The sequence below is a fragment of the Canis lupus genome, chromosome 4 (assembly GCF_048164855.1).
Source record: "Canis lupus baileyi chromosome 4, mCanLup2.hap1, whole genome shotgun sequence".
In the NCBI taxonomy this organism is placed as follows: Eukaryota; Metazoa; Chordata; class Mammalia; order Carnivora; family Canidae; genus Canis; species Canis lupus.
In genome coordinates this window covers 4,588,547-4,604,503 of record NC_132841.1, presented here as the reverse complement: position 1 = coordinate 4,604,503, position 15,957 = coordinate 4,588,547, and the positions used below count along the sequence as shown (strand labels likewise).

Below are 15,957 nucleotides of genomic sequence, written 5' to 3'. Positions count from 1 at the left end.
AGAGGCAGTGAATATAGCCTCTTGTTTGAACAAATCCAGCAGCCCGGCACTTAATAGGTGAGTGAATGTTAACGAATATAAAAAGAGATAAATCAATCAATCTTTTATTCAGTTGTAACTGTTGGCTCCTGATAAATGACTCTTTATTTAAAGCTTTATAACTAAAAGTTTACATAAACCTTTCTTTCATAATATTCTGTATTTCCATCAACTTTCAAGTTGAGAGTACAGTACTGAATTCTGTAAAGATTCAAATCTCATAGACCAAAATCAGTTTTTAACACGTTTGTGCTGTCTTCACCACAAGTTAGGGAGCTGCGACATTAACACATATGTCAGACTCCTTAAAAATGGAGGTTTTTACTCCAAAGTTAAATTTCTGAGAGATATTAAACATTTCACATGCATTTTAGTTTCCTTTGACTTTCACTGGCAATCCCCGCTTTGACAACAGAGCTGATGTGGCTTTGATTTGACTTTTAGGAGGCTGAGCTCTCAAGACAAGTATAGTCCCACTCTCTGCCCTCTGAAAGGCTTAGTAAAATGTTGGGCTAACTAATGAACAGTGTGGAATGTGATGTGGTATTAAGCAGAGGGGAATTGGGTTTGGAGTGCCACTTACTTACCCCATTGGGGAGGGAGGGATCCTGCCCTGAGGTGAGGGGACGGCCACACACACCTGACACTGGACAGATGAGAGGGACAGCAGTTCACAAGTCACTTATGCTCACAGCCTGGGGGAAAGAGGACACTGCCAGCCAGCCAGGCTCACATGGGGTTGTCCTCAGGAACAGCATGAACAACCAGGGGCTGTGGTGCTAAGAGTGGTAGTAGCAAGAGGATGGAGTGCCCTGGTTCCCCAGGGAGGCTCATCTTAGTAATTCTTTGGGCTTGCAGGGAACTGAAACTCAATACCCTGGGGTAAGCGGGAACTGTGGCTGGTGTTTAGCTAGGGGGTATTATCCACAGAGCACAGTGCAGAGAGCTTGTACCTCTGCCTTTTGAGGCCTTCATGATTTACCAGATGCCATGGCAGCACATAATATTGAGTTTTAATCTAACATCTTATACCACAGTTGACTCCGTGGTACCATGGCATCAATTTAAATCTTAGTGATGATTAAGGCTTACAGGGTATAGAAAGGCCTCTCTAAACAACAAAACAGACACTTGACCAGAAGAGAATGGGCCATGTGGTGTAGCATTGGAATAGTGAGTGCACGGCCCTAGAAGGCATGAATTTTAGATAGGCATTGTGTATTTTGAAAAGTGAAATAAATGTCTTGGTCACTACTGGTAATGTCTGGAACTCCAAAGGGGATAGAGCATGTTCTAACAAGGCCTTACACTGTGATCTTACTATATGCAGAGATATCTGTTACTTTGATTTATATTCTGTTCATCTATGAGGCAAAAGATTCCCAGACTTCTTTACCCCAGAGTGAGCAAGTCTTAGGCAATGGTTCAAGAGTTTGTAAAAAATAAATAAAGAAATAAAACTGCTGATGGGACCATTTGTTGGCCAGGGCATCCAGCACTCAGATGACTGCTCAACGTTTGGCCAGTCGTTCTGACCCTTGAATCCTGTCTATTATAAGAGACATCCTGAAAGGGCTGGAAAGCACACCTATCCATGAGCTCCATCATGTATGATGGTGGTGGTACCATGCGTAAAGTCTACAAACCCCCACTGCTACTCACTCAGTTGATCTGAAGGGGTCCTCCAGGTAACCCAGGAATCTGAGAAAAGTAACCTCTTCCAGCTCCATGGCGTCTGGCAAGGACTGAGGATAGTGGAGGCCATCGCCTTCCATGGGTGGGATACACCAGAGGACCCAAGTTTTGCTCCACTCAGTAGCAAGGCCTCAGAAGCCATGTCAAGCTTGTACAGTGCTGCTTTCATGACCCAAGGCATAATGTGTGGCAGGGCATGGAGGCTCACGGGTACAGGGTCAGCAAGCCTCTATTTCCAGAAGAGCCTAGCATGCAGCCAGCAATCGCTGCTCTAATGGGAGATAGAAAGAAGGACCTGGGAGGGCAGTTTCTTGCATCAGAAGCATGTGGACAACTTATAGCTAGCATGGGTGGTCCAGAGACTTCTGGAAGAAAATAAAGAGGTTGTTTAAACCCCTAGAGTGAAGGGGTCTCTGAGAATGCTGGTTGTAGACTTTCGTTGGAGAGAGCCAAATTTATGGTGGACCAATTTGCAAGTAACCGTAGCAATGAGAGTAATTAAAATATGTAAATAGGGAATATGTTGTGTCCAGTATTCCAGAAGAGCTAAAAGATGTTGTGCTTGTATTAACTTGTAGGTACTGGGAGGGTCCAGTACTCTTTATTGACAGTGTCAGAGGTGGAGCAGCCCTTTGTTTACCAAATGATTCCTAGGAATTTAGCCAAGGTGGCAGGGCCATGGGGTGGGGGGGGAAACTGGAGGGGGTGGAGGAGGGCATGTTCCATTCCCTTTCCGTGAGCTCTTTTATGGATATGTATATGGCTTGAGTAGCCTGGTCACCATGTATGGGTGCCTTCAGAGATGAAGGCGCACTGCAGCTGAGAGGTTGCTAAAGCAGATGCTGAACAGAACCTATTAGCCACATCTGTAATAGCCAAGGATTTACTGGGATGGAGTCAGGAATTTCAATAATAGTGGGCATCGAGTATGGGGCCTAAGTGGATGGGACCACCATGTTAAGGTTGCAGTAATGCTCTGTGAGGTGCCATTCATTTTCTTTCAGGTTTAAGAAAGGCCAGATTTAGCTGTTAAATGGAGAAGCAGCAGATAATCAGTCCTTCACTTATCAGGTCTCATATAATAAGTTTTGATCTTTGAAGGTCCTGATTAATTTACATCAGGCCATAGTAGTTATGTGAACTAAGAGGTCTATGGGACCCCATTTTGTCAAGTCAACTTCTATCTATAAAGATTAAATTTAATATTAATTTATGGGGTCAAAGCAACCATGACCACTGTAGGATGCTCTAAGGCAATGGGTGCTGTGACCATGGGAAATTGAGGCAAACCAGTAAGCTCTCATGGCCAGGGCGAGGCATGCCTATCCTCTCTCTTACTTTCAGGAGCTCTCCTAAGATTATGTTTGCATTTAGTGGCATCTCCAGGTATAACTGTAATGAGAGTTTGCCAGTTCGTGCATTTCAGCAGATTTTAAAGGTAAATCAGAACCTGTGGTGTCAGGCACAGAGATATCTAGCATTTTTTTTTTTTTATTGAGTGCACATGCACACATGCTATGGGGGGAGGGGCAGAGGGAGAGGGAGAGAGAGAGAGAATCTCAAGCAGATTCCACTGCATAGCGGGAGCCTGACTTGGGGCTCAATCCCACCACCTCCATATCACAATCTGAGCTGAAATCATGAGTCAGATGCTCAACCGACTGAGCCACCCAGGTGTCCCATCCAGCTCGTTCATCTGTTGGCTGTGTGAAGTATTGTAGTACATGTTGGCTTTCCCATTGGGTCAAACCGTGGACCTCTGTCTTCAGATTTTATTTTCCTTTTATCTCCTCCCCAGTAGCCAGGTTTGTTTCCATCTCTCTTAAATTTCCCCCTCCCCTTTTCTTTTTGTATCACTGGATAAACTCCGGGTGCAGGTAGGTGGGGGAATCCTCTGCTCGTATTCCTGCATTTCCTCCTCCACACAACCTCAAGTCAGTACCATGGGGGTTGGGGCCTGCCCTGTGGCAGTGGTTGCTTTCATATGGTTTCAGAACCCCACGCTGACGTCAGGTTGGGACTAACCCCTGGCCATGCTAGCAGGGGTACCCAGGATCAGGATCATCATTGCAACCAGGCAGGGGTGGCCTAGTGGCCCAACAGGCAATGGGCTGAAACTGGGCTTTGCTACAGCCATGCCTTTTCTTTCTTTTTTATGCCATCTGTGCAGATTGCCTTGGGATATTTTTATTTCCACCTGCATGAAGTCTCAGCATTCACTTTCAGACAGACTTTCTGGGGGTTTACCAGGACAGTCTGGGGAGGCTGATGGCCTATCTTATAGGGAGCTATTTCTTCCTCCAGGGAATGCCAGTCAGTTTCCTTGGGGTCGGGGTCCACCTCCAAGAGGGCTCTACTGCTTATGGGCTGGGCAGGGACTATCGGGCTGGTGATTGCAGGACTGGTCCTTTGGCACGCTGGAAGCAGCTTCGGCTAAGCACAGGTGTACAGCTGGGGGCGTGGCATCAGCACAACAGCCAGGTGCCAAATGCTCCTTCCCTGTTTCCCTCAGTTCCTGGGCCACAGGCTGCCACTGCTTTGTACCTTGATACCCTTGGGAGGGGGTGGTCTCATTCCTTCCTGCAGACCTAACAGAGGTCCATCGTCATACCTATACTGGCCAAGTACAATCATGGTGCCTGTGTGGCCACCCCAGGTATCAGTGGTAGCCACCAGGCTGGACACAGCATCTGGAGAGCTCTCACCCAGCCCTTGGTAGCTGGGACTTCAGTGGTGAGCTGTGCTGTCACCACCCTTATAGATGGACTCCTTAAAGCTCAGCTGCCAAACAGCCATGGAACGGGGGTATAGACAACAACAATTTCACCTTGAGAACAAGGACATTTTAGATTGGAAGAGAAGACAAACATCGGACAAAGACAACATACTGCTGTGTAGGCCAAAGTGCAAGTCTTCCAGCAACTGGCTGTTCTGTCCAGGCAGCCTTCACTGTGTCAGCAAAGTTAGTTAAATCTGACCTGGTGTCTTCCATAGTTGTGGGCCATGCTGTTCATGATGCCGGTTGTTCTGATCACCTCCTGGATGATGGGGGAAGGATCCTGCCCTGGGGTTAGGGGGATGGCCACACATACCTGACACTAACAGATGAGAAGGACAGCAGTTCAGAGTCACTTATGCTCCTGGCCTGGAAGAGGGGGATACTGCCAGCCAGGCAAGGTCTCTGGGGTTGGCCTTGGGAACAGCATGAACAACCAGGGACTGTGGCGGCTAAGGGTGGTAGTAGCAAGAGGATGGAGTGCCCCTGATTCTGCAGAGTATGTGACTGACTCATCTGAGTAATTCTGTGGGCTGACAGGGAACTGAAACTCAATACTCAGTGGGTGAGTGCCTGGGTGGCTCAGTGGTTGTGCATCTGCCTTTGGCTCATGTCATGATTCCAGGGTCCTGGATTCGAGTCCTGCATTGGGCTCCCCATCGGGAGCCTGCTTCTCCCTCTGCCCGTGTCTATCTGCCCCATTCTCTCTTTCTCTCTGTATCTCTCATCAATAGATAAATAAAATCTTAAAAGAAAATACTCAGGGGTTAGGTGGGAACTGTGACTGGTGCCCTCCCAGGCAGTGGAGGTATAGCTATGGGGCCTCATTCATGGAAGCAGAGAGGACAGGAGACCCAAGGCCCTCTTGATTTTACCAGATGTCCAGGCAGCCCCTAATTCTGAGTCCTAATTACGGGCCTTACGCTGCAGAGCATGTTCTTTATCAAGCCTTGTGTCTTTTTCCCCCCAGCTGAGGACTGTGATCCAATTACTTTGAACTGCCCAACAAATTCTGAGATGCATCACCAGGTAAGAATCATTTCAGTTATATTTTCACCCTTAGGCACTTGCTAATCCAACAAGAATTATTTTTAGAAATTATCTTCCAGAGCTTTGAAAATTAAGAAGAGGACTTTTAGGTAGAAGAATAAGTCTGGGAATGATCTTTAAGCATCCCCGTTATATACCACGACACAACTTCTGTTACTTCCAGTAACTGTGATAACTTTAATCCATTCTCCAAAATGAATATTTGTCAGTATGCTAAACACAGTCAATGTCAGTGAATGAAAGAGCAGAGCTACTTTCTTTCAGGTGGAGCTGGTATGCTGTGAGTGGGAACCTTTTTTTAAGCCACAACAGAAGTGGATGGTCTAATAACATTTTTGTAATATTTTCCTTTTTTTTCAGACATCAGAGGTTAAACTTTAACACATTATTTGTATTGTCTTTTTCCAAAAAGCAAATCCAGGTATTGTTTTTTGATTGTGAAAAAATGGTTGTTATTTTAAACTTCAGATAGGACAAAAATGTACCCCCCCAAAATTGAGGATTGCCTGTCATTCCACTCTTCACCTTTTGAGGTATCTCTTTCCAGAAGCTTCCTTGGGTCACCGTGTGCTTTAGCTACTTCTGGTACCGTCCATCCCATTTCTTTCTGCTCGCTCAAAGCTCATTAGCAAAATTGCACAATGCTTCACATCTGCTGAACTATATTTAGAGTGTCAAATGTCTCGAAAAGCATGTCTTGCCTCAAGAAAGGCTAGTTTGATCCTGCCCATTCCATAACACCAAGTTACTTTTTAGCAAGACGAACTGACAGTTCTGTTTAGGCTTGCTTATGAAACGTCAGTCTGTCATAAATCATTAATAGCAATGCTCTTGGATAGTCAAATCACTTTTGCAAAGAAGCAACATTATGCAGTAGTTAATAAAATAGTCAATTTTAATTGTACACAGCTCTCTTGAAAGTTGTCAGTGATGCTGCTTTTAACTTTGGTTTGGGGCTCTTCAGTCACCTGCTGTGAATATCATATTCTTATTTATTACTCCTTAGCATTTTTCTTGGAATTACAATCTAATGATTGACTTTGGCACTGACTAAATTTAAACAAATGCAGTAGGGCAGCTCGGGTGGCTCAACGGTTTAGTGCCGCCTTCAGCCCAGGGCCTGATCCTGGAGACCCGAGATCAAGTCCCACATCAGGCTCCCTGCATGGAGCCTGCTTCTCCCTCTGCCTGTGTCTCTGCCCCTCTCTCTCTCTCTCTCTCTCTCTCTCTCTCTCATGAATAAAGAAAATCTTAAAAAATAATAAAAAATAACTGCAGTAAACTCAAAGTATGAAACTTTCTCTTTTTGCACTTCTTAATTTGTTTAACAAAATTTTGCTCCTCACATGTTTTGTAACGTGATACAAACTCACATGAAGATACAAGAATGCTACATTGTTTGTTTAGCTTGCTTTTAGGGATTTTCCAAGACCAGTTAAGGTTAGGTACAGAATATACCTTAGGACACTGTGCAGAAATTGTTTATTTTAGTGTCATAGTTCTGGCTATATGAAGCAAAGACTATCCTAAAAGATGACAATACATCTATCAACGAATAGGGGCAACTGAGGAGCTCAGTTAGTTAAGCATCTCTAGTCCCAGGGTCCTGGGGTGGAGTCTCATATCAGGCTCCCTGCTCAGAGGAGAGTCTGCTTCTCCCTCTGCCCCTTCCTCCATTCATGTTCTCTCTCTCTCTAATAAATAAATAAATTCTTAAAAAATAAAAAGATCTATCAATGAATAAAAGGAGAAGAAACCTATTCAAGATTTTATTCAGTTCTGTTTAAAAAGATATTGTCTTATATTCCTATGAAAAGTAGGACTGTACATAGCTACTTCAGTTATTTCTTTGCATAATCTATAGGATTTGTTCTCACTGCTAGGTGTCCAGAAGGACTCTTTAAAACTAACCTGGCAGTTAGAAGAAAGAAAATTCACTAGGGGAGCAACATTTAAACAAACAAACAAACCCCACAGTCCATTTTCTAGAGTCTGACATTAAAAGCAAACTGAAAATATGTTCTTCAAAATATGTAACATTTGGTGTGTTAAGGATTTTTATCATTTTAAAACTAACGTCCACTTCTTTGAATGATGCAGAGGAAAACATTGCAGCCTCCTGGTGTGCAAAGTCAAAGTCTGACACCTCGGACAAATTTCATAAAGAATCCTTTACTTTTAGGAGCTTAACACCCATACTCCATCTACTAGAGCCTGTCCTGCTTCTACAATTTATTACAAGTGGCATTTGTTGAGCATATGCTCTGAGACGAGATCTGGACTGGGTGTTATTGGACGTAAGAAAAAGCAGGAGGGAGGGACAGGGAGGAGAGAAAAACCCCGCAGAGTTTACAGACTTTCTGGCGAAGCAATGCACACAACATGAGACTCTAGATGTGGGGATGATTCACAAGGCTTAAAAATGTCTATGGAACTTGAGACACTTGGGTATCTCAGTTGTTTCAGCATCCAACTCTTGATTTTAGCTCAGGTCTTGATCTCAAGGTTTTGAGTTCAATCCCCGCATTGGGCTCCATGCTGGGCGTGGAGCTTACTTAGAAAAAATATATATATATATATATTTAACTTCATGTTCAAGAAAACACTTTCCAGAATGTTTATCCAACAATTAAGTTTCAACTACATGAACTACAGGCACAAACATATGGCAAATGAGACTAAAAATTTGTTCCAATTTGTAGCCAACAATCTGTGCCAAGAGGAAACCAAAGTAATAAGAAAAATAATAAATATCAGGTTACTAACTTGGAGTTAGAGGTTATAGAAAGAATTACATTCTCCTCTATGTTGTTTATTTGGTTTTACCAAACCAAAGGTATTTTATCTTTTAAGTTTTAGAAACCACATGAAAGTACTAGCTCATTTAGTTGTGACTAAAGAATCATACTAATGTAAGATGTTAATAATAAAGGAAATGGAGTGTAGGGTATATAAGAACTCTCTATAACATCTACTCAAGTTAACTGTAATTCTGAAACTATTCTAAAATAAAAATGTATTTTTTAAAAGATGTATTTTAGAGGAGGAGAGCACACACAAGCAGGGGGAGGGACAGAGGGAGGTGGGGAGAATCTCAAGCAGCTCTCCATGCTGAGTGCAGACCCTGACATGGGGCTCAATCTCACGACCCCAAGTTCATGATTGAGCTGAAACTGAAGAGTCCAATGCTCAATTGAGCCACCCAGGCGCCCCAAAAATAAAAATGTATTTTAAAAAGCACACTAAGTAAAATTAAGAATCTAAAAAAATTAAAAACCTCATTCACAAGTCCACTACTCTAATATAACCATTTTTTTGTCATTTGGATGTATTCCCTCATACATTTTTCTTCACATGAAAAATTATAAAAATTGTTTGTAAATATATCTTGCTTTTGTCATGTAATGTTATCTCACAGATATCAAGTTTGCGACATGGTTGCACCATCAGTTTGATTGGTTGCTGGTATTACCGTCCCTGACATGGAAATTGATTCTGGGATGCATGTCCGAGGGTAGGGTGGTGATAGCAGCCCTGCTACGAGCAGTGGTACGTGTCAGTGCTCTGAGGAGAGAGCCACTGACAAATACTTTGCCTGGAGCTGAAGTATTAGGAGATTCTAGGTAATAAAACTGAGGGATGCATTGGAGCCAGGGCCCCAGACACCTGAATGCCAGACACCAGGTGGAGGGAAGGTATTGGGGATTGTAAATGATGGCCACTTGACCATACTGGGGAGCCCAGGGGGATGGCAGAGGGGATGAGGCTAAATTTCAAGCCTGTAGCTGGGAGCTATTCCTACTAAGACTATAAAGAGAGAATTCAGGAAGAAGGTAAGATTCATGTGTTGCTGGGGTTATGTTCTGTTTGTGTGTGAGCTGTGAAGAAAGAGATGAAGGTTTGTAGAAGTTGGGGTATGTGAGATTTGCGGCAACGCCCAGTGAGTACCAGAAAACACAGCTCTAGGTACTGGCTTAGGACTCTCACAGCAAGAGGTTACACCTGGGTGGCTCAGAGGTTGAGTGCCTGCCTTTGGCTCAGGGCGGGATCCCACAGTCCCAGGTCAAGTCCCACATCGGGCTCCCTGCATGGAGCCTGCTTCTCCCTCTGCCTGTGTCTCTGCCTCTTTCTGTGTGTCTCTTCTGAATAAATAAATATTTTATTTATTTATTTTTTTATAAAGAAGGTTACAGCTGAAGCCTCAGGAGTGAATGAGACTGCCAAGGAGAGAGGGGAGAGAGGAGCCAAGGGTAGAAGCTTAAGGAACACCTCATTCTAGAGGCCAGAGGAAGAAAAGGAGTTTAGAAGCAGAAATTGGTCGAGACAGAAATGTAATTGCAAGTCTTAAAGAGTGAGTGGGTGATAAGAAAGTCTGCTTCCTTAAGGGAGCAAGGAAAAGTATTCAATTCTTGTTTGAAGGTGTTAGAAAATACAGGAAAAAAGCTGCTTTTTTCCAGGATGGGAAATAGCAGATCTTAAAAGATAAAGTATTACTAGGAGTGGAGAGATTCAAAACAGGAAAAGAAGAAGAAGTGTAATATTAGTGGGGTTTGTTTTCCTTTTGGAATTAATGTTCCTAGCAAATATTGTTTGGTAATGTGCCCAAAAATGTTCTGGGGCAGGGGAGCACCTGGTGGCTCAGTTGGTTAAGTGACTGTCTCTTGATCTCAGCTCAGGTCTTGATCTTGGGGTCATGAGTTCAAGTCCCCACATTGGGCTTCACACTGAGTGTGGAGCCTATTTAAAAAAAAAAAGTTCTGTGGGGGAACACCCAACATACTGATTTCCCTGAAGGTATGTATAATCTAGCAGGGAAGATAGAGGCACACATATATCAGGCAAAGTCATCCGAGGCGCATATCAATGAGTTAGCATTTTTAAAGTAAGAATCTCAACTTTTTCAGAGACAAAAGAAGGCTGGAGAGGTAAAGATGTAAGCATTCTCTTAGATGTAAAGACTCTGGGAGCTGAGAGCTGATGTCAGATCTGAGCAGCCTTTTGCATGGCAACACTTAAATGGATCTAGTGAGGAGATTGGGGGCTACAGGGTATGTTCTGTCCATACAGTAGGAAGGCCAGAGGCCGTCGTGAACAAGGCAGTGGCATGGTAGCATTTGATTAATTGGAAATGGATTGTGACAGGATAGATGATGCCGCATCCATCTATCCATTACGTATTTGATACTGTCACTCTTTTAGATGCTGGGGATATAATGGTGAATGCTTAGAGCTACAGTCAAAGTTAGCATTTGAAATCTCCAGCCTGGAGAGCTGAGTAGGAATGTTTATGGATACTCCCAAAACAGAGGCTCTGTAGGCAGGTAAGCTGAGAAACTCTTCCTTAGATTCTTGGAGAATCTTAGCACATATCTATAAGGGAAAGGAGAGAGAGGAGACTGCTGGTTGAGTTCATTCAACAGGTAAGCAAGCTTCTCCCACCACCTGGGCACACCTGTCAACCTGGGCATCCAGCAAGGTTAACAGCTCCACTTTGGAAAATGCTGCTCTGGGCCAAGGTCTTGAGTGCCAGCATGGGAGCATGGTCTTGGTCTCCCAGCCCTGGGGGGCTTTCTGGAAGAGTCTCCCCATAGAATGATGGCATAAGAACAGAGTTTTAGACAAGTCGGCCTAGCAGTGGATCGTCTAGGTGATAGCTAGGGAGAAACACTGCGGTAGTGGTGCTCACCCAGGAAAGCGATTTCAAGGGCTTAGGGGCAGGATGTAAAGGGGAGAATGAAGATGGGAGGGTGCCATTCCCAACATCTGTGCTGCTGTTGCAAAGCACCACGAGTAGAATGTCATGGCTCTGGAGCCTATAAGTCTGAGATCGATCCTTCTAGGGTGCTGGGGACAGACTCTGTCCCAAGCCTCTGCCCTTGCTTGTCAATGGCCATCTCCTCCCTATGTCTTCACACCATCTTCCCTATGTGTGTGCCTCTCTGTATAAACGTCCCCTTTCCATAAGGACACCAGACATGTTGGCATAGGGTCCACCCTCATGACGTCACTGGAACTTCATACCTCTGTAAAGAGCCCATCCCCAAATACAGCCATGTTATGAGGTGCTGGGGGCCAGGACCCCAATGTATCTCTTTTTTTTTTTTTTTTAATATTTTATTTATTATTTATTTATTTAAGTCACAGACAGAGAGAGAGAGAGGCAGAGACACAGGCAGAGAGAGAAGCAGGCTCCATGCACCGGGAGCCCGATGTGGGATTCGATCCCGGGTCTCCAGGATCGCGCCCTGGGCCAAAGGCAGGCGCCAAACCGCTGCGCCACCCAGGGATCCCCCCAATGTATCTCTTTGAGGGGGAAGAGAACATAATTCAAATCATAGAAACACTTGCCAACAGAACAAAACAAGAACCAAAGGACACCACGTTCTGAAGGAGATGAAAGGGTTTGGCATCAGTCAGGGCTTGGGGCTGATGCAAAGGGAAGCATGGAAGGCTTGCTCAGGGAACTGGTGACCTGAGTGCATGGTTGGCGGGGAGGGGGGGTGACTGTCAAAAATAGGAAAACAACTAATTTGGGCAGTGAGGGAAAAATGAATTGATCTTCCTTAAGCTCTTAAAATGCCATCCAGCACATCATAGATGCTTCTGGGCATGTAACTAGTAAGTGAGGAACAAATAGAGTATTTCATAGAGTATATAACATACATACATACATTTCATAGAGTATAACATAGAGTATTTCTACTGGTAATGGTGCTCAGAGAGAAGTAGGGGAAGGGGACGGTGAGGGGGCCACCAAGGCAACATGGAAGTTAGGGATAGGGAGTGGGAATCAAGCTTGCTGTATTCGGGGTGCCAGAGCAAATGATGCATTTTTGGAACATGTTAAGAAACAAAACGAGGAAACCAGTCAAGGCAGAAGACTTGCAGAGTCCCCAGAAATCAAGAGCCATGCTAATTCAGGTGTGCGCAGCCTTACCCCTTCCGCCCACCCGGGCCCTCCCTCATGTGGCTGCGTGGCTTGCAGGGGACCCACGAGGCCAGGTTTCTCCCTCCAGAAGCTCACAGAGGAGAGCTGAGCTGGCAGGACATGCAAGGGAGCAAACCCAGCTCGAGGCGTGGACTTTGGGGTGTTCTAGGGCTCTCTCGTGCTCTGGGTCAATCCTGTTATCTGGGGGGAGTGGGAGAGCAGGAGCGAGCCCACCCTGCTGGCCACCTGTGAGAAGAGAGGCAGGCGGGGAGAGGAGGGAGTGCGCCCGCCTGGTGGTAGGAGCTCTGAGCTTCCAGAACCAGAAGAGGGAGGGCAGAACCTTCCCAAGCCGGAAGTAGATGCACCCACTTCCCCTCTGGCAAACAAAATTGCTGAGTGGGAGGGACAGCACCTGGCCATGGGTTAAATTCACCTGTTGCCAGCGAGGCTGATGTATGAATAATAGTTCATGTTAACCTCCATCTGTAGTTGAAGTTACCATGAGATTAGTCACACATGTGCCTCTTACCCTTCGTCTGCTGTATCCTCTCACCACCTGCTCCTTCTTGGCCATTTAGTCTATGAATCTGGCACATGATTTAGGACACAGAAGGGGCAGGGGTCCTTCGCACCTCAGGTGGCAGCTATACGATCCGGCCCTATGGGCCGTAATAAGAATCCTTAAGGCAGATTTTTAAAACATGTGAAGCATCTATTAGCAGCCCACACAAAACAGATTTCAATTTTCCTACTAAAATTAGTGCCCACCTAAGATCTGTTTAGCCCAGTGGTTCCGGCCCCTGACTGTACATGGGAATCACTCGGAGGACCTTTACAATATACCAATGCCTGGGTCCCATCCCCCAGAGATTCTAACTGAAATGGTTTGGGGTAGTTCTTAATGTCCTGGGAACTTCACTGCACGGCAGAGTGAGGAAGGCCAAGGTGGACCACGCATCCATGGGATGTGGGGTCCAGACATGCCCACAGCATTAACATTCATTTTCCATGCATGCAGGCTGCTCCACCTGCTACCAGGTATAGCCCTGTGTGGCATCTGTCTCTGAATTTCCCCTTTTTCTAAGGACACCAGTCCTGGGGCATCTTGGTAGCTCAGTGGTTGAGCATCTGCCTTCAGCTCAAGGCATGATCCTGAGTCCTGCTTCGGGCTCCCCACAGGGAGCCTGCTTTTCCCTCTGCCTGTATCTCTGCCTGTCTCTGTGTGTCTCTCATGAATAAATAAATCAAATCTTAAAAAAAAAAAAAAAAGGACACCAGTCCTATTAGATTAGGGGCCATGCTGATGACATCTCTTTGACCTCATTACTTCCAGAAAGACCTTATGTCCAAATATCGTCAGGTACTGAGGTTAGGACTCTGATGTATGAACTTGGAGTGGGGGACCAGGAGTGGGGAGGCACAATTCAACCTAAAACAGCATTCAGTGATTTGGTGTTGATTATATTACAGCATTTATCTTGGAACCTAATATTCAGTAGGAATTTAATAAGTGGAATGGATGGATGAATATGCATCTTCTGGCATCTGGGGTACTGTGTATACTGACTGCTAATCTCTGCATAAAATATACACCCTGATTGTTTACATCCTCTTGCAAGCAGAACGCCAGAGGTTTCCCAACTAACCTCCAAATAGATTCATATTCTTATAAAAGGGAGATAAGGGAAGTATTATTTCCTTTTTTTCCTTTGTATAGATAAAACTATTTTGTATATGGTTATGATCACAGTGTCCAAACAATGTAATGTTTTCTTTCTTTTTTTTTTTAGAGAGAGATTTATTTATTTATTTTAGAGAAAGAGCACAAGTGGGTTGGGGAGAGAGAGAGAGAGAGAAAGAATGAATCCCAAGCAGACTTCCCACCAAGTGTGGAGCCTGATGTGGGGCTTCATCCCATGACCCTGAGATCGTAACCTGAGTCGAAACCAAGAGTCGGATGCTCAACTGACCAAGCCACCAGGGTGCCCCTCCTTTTTTTTTTTTTTTTTTTTTTTTTTTACTTAATACAGTATCCTAAGCATTCTAGGATGTTAATGGGATGTAATCAATAGAATAATAATTATAATTATAATTAACATCTTTAAGGCCAAGAGTTATACCAAGCACTCACCTGTATGAACTCATTTCATCTTCCAAATGACCCTAGGTGGGATGTACTATTACTATGTCTATTTTAAAGGTGTACACTCTGACACAGAGTGGTTAAATAATTTCTTTAAGGTGACTCGGCTACTGAGCAATAGAGCCAAGATTTGAACCACATAGGCATTCTGATGCCAGACTCTGTGCTTGTGGCTGCTACTGGCCTCACCATGGGCTTGGGAACCAGACAGACCTCCTAGGCCCCTAGCTCTATCACCCTGAGCTGGTTACCTGATCTGAAGTCAGTTTCCTCCTTTGTAAAATGAGTAGAGTAGTACCAGTCCCCTGGCACACAGTAAATGCTCAATAAGTATCTAGTTATATTGCATTTAAATGAACACCATGCTGTCCTTAATTAACTCTTGGCCTCAAAACTCAAGCTTGTCTCCTTACCCCAGCTCAGGCGTGATTGAAATTTGAGGCCCAAAGAGATATGGATGTATTTCCCTATCCTAACCCAAGTGAGAACATAGCACCATATGTGGACTGAGCACTCCCAGCTGGATGTTCTCATCTGTCCCCAACAGCCAACCCCAGGCACTTCCCTCCGGGGGTGTATCACACCTCTCTTACCTGAGTAGGGTCCTTTCAAGATGGCTCCAGTCCATTTGGCCATGGGAAACTTGTAACTTCCTCATACATGCAGGTGAGGGCCTCCCAGTGGCAGAAGGGTTGCTCCTGGAGGGTCTACACATCAGTGGTCATCCAGCCAAGTAGTGAGAGGTTGGTCTCCACCTTCCAGCAAGCACCCTTCACAGGCAGTGCTCCTGAGGCACCCTCACCTGGCATGAGTGGGCAGAGAGGCTCCCTTCCTCCTGATGGCAGGGGATGGATAACAACCACAGCCCTTACCTCTTCCGATTCTTCAAAGAAATCTCTTATATAAGCTGAAGGTGGTGTTGAGGTAATGCTCACACTGCCACTTTGGCCACTTCTTTGCTAGTCCTTTGGGGTTTACCTGGCACCTCTCTGTGGAATGTGTGCATACCAATGTCCTCCACTTTTGGCCCCAATCAAAACTCTTATTTATTTAGATTTTATTTATTCATTCATGAGAGACACAGAGAGAGAGGCAGAGACATAGGCAGAGGGAGAAGCAGGCTCCTTGCAGGGAGCCCAGTGCTGAACTTGATCCCAGGACCCCGGGATCACGACCTGAACTGAAGGCAGATGCTCAACCACTGAGCCCCCCAACGCCCCCCAGCGCCCCCCTGGCTCCCGCTGTCAAAACTCTTAAGACACTAGGAAAATGTCCCATCTCATATCCCGTTATATTCTTGGCCATGAGGTAATTTAAGAGTTTCTT

The 15,957-nt window shown here is 45.0% G+C and overlaps 1 protein-coding gene across 6 annotated transcripts in view; it reads left to right on the top strand.

Annotated features, from left to right (window-relative positions):
• The window catches only part of EDARADD (EDAR associated via death domain), a 149,949-nt gene that overhangs the window by 107,078 nt on the left and 26,914 nt on the right, over nucleotides 1-15,957 (top strand). For 5 of the 6 annotated variants that reach the window (XM_072822964.1, XM_072822960.1, XM_072822963.1 and 2 more), the window contains one exon: nucleotides 5,481-5,539. The exons of the other annotated variant lie outside the window; for it this stretch is intronic. In XM_072822964.1, coding sequence (XP_072679065.1) covers nucleotides 5,481-5,539 — 59 coding nt within the window. The remainder of the gene's footprint in view (nucleotides 1-5,480; nucleotides 5,540-15,957) is intronic. 6 annotated transcript variants of the gene reach the window in all.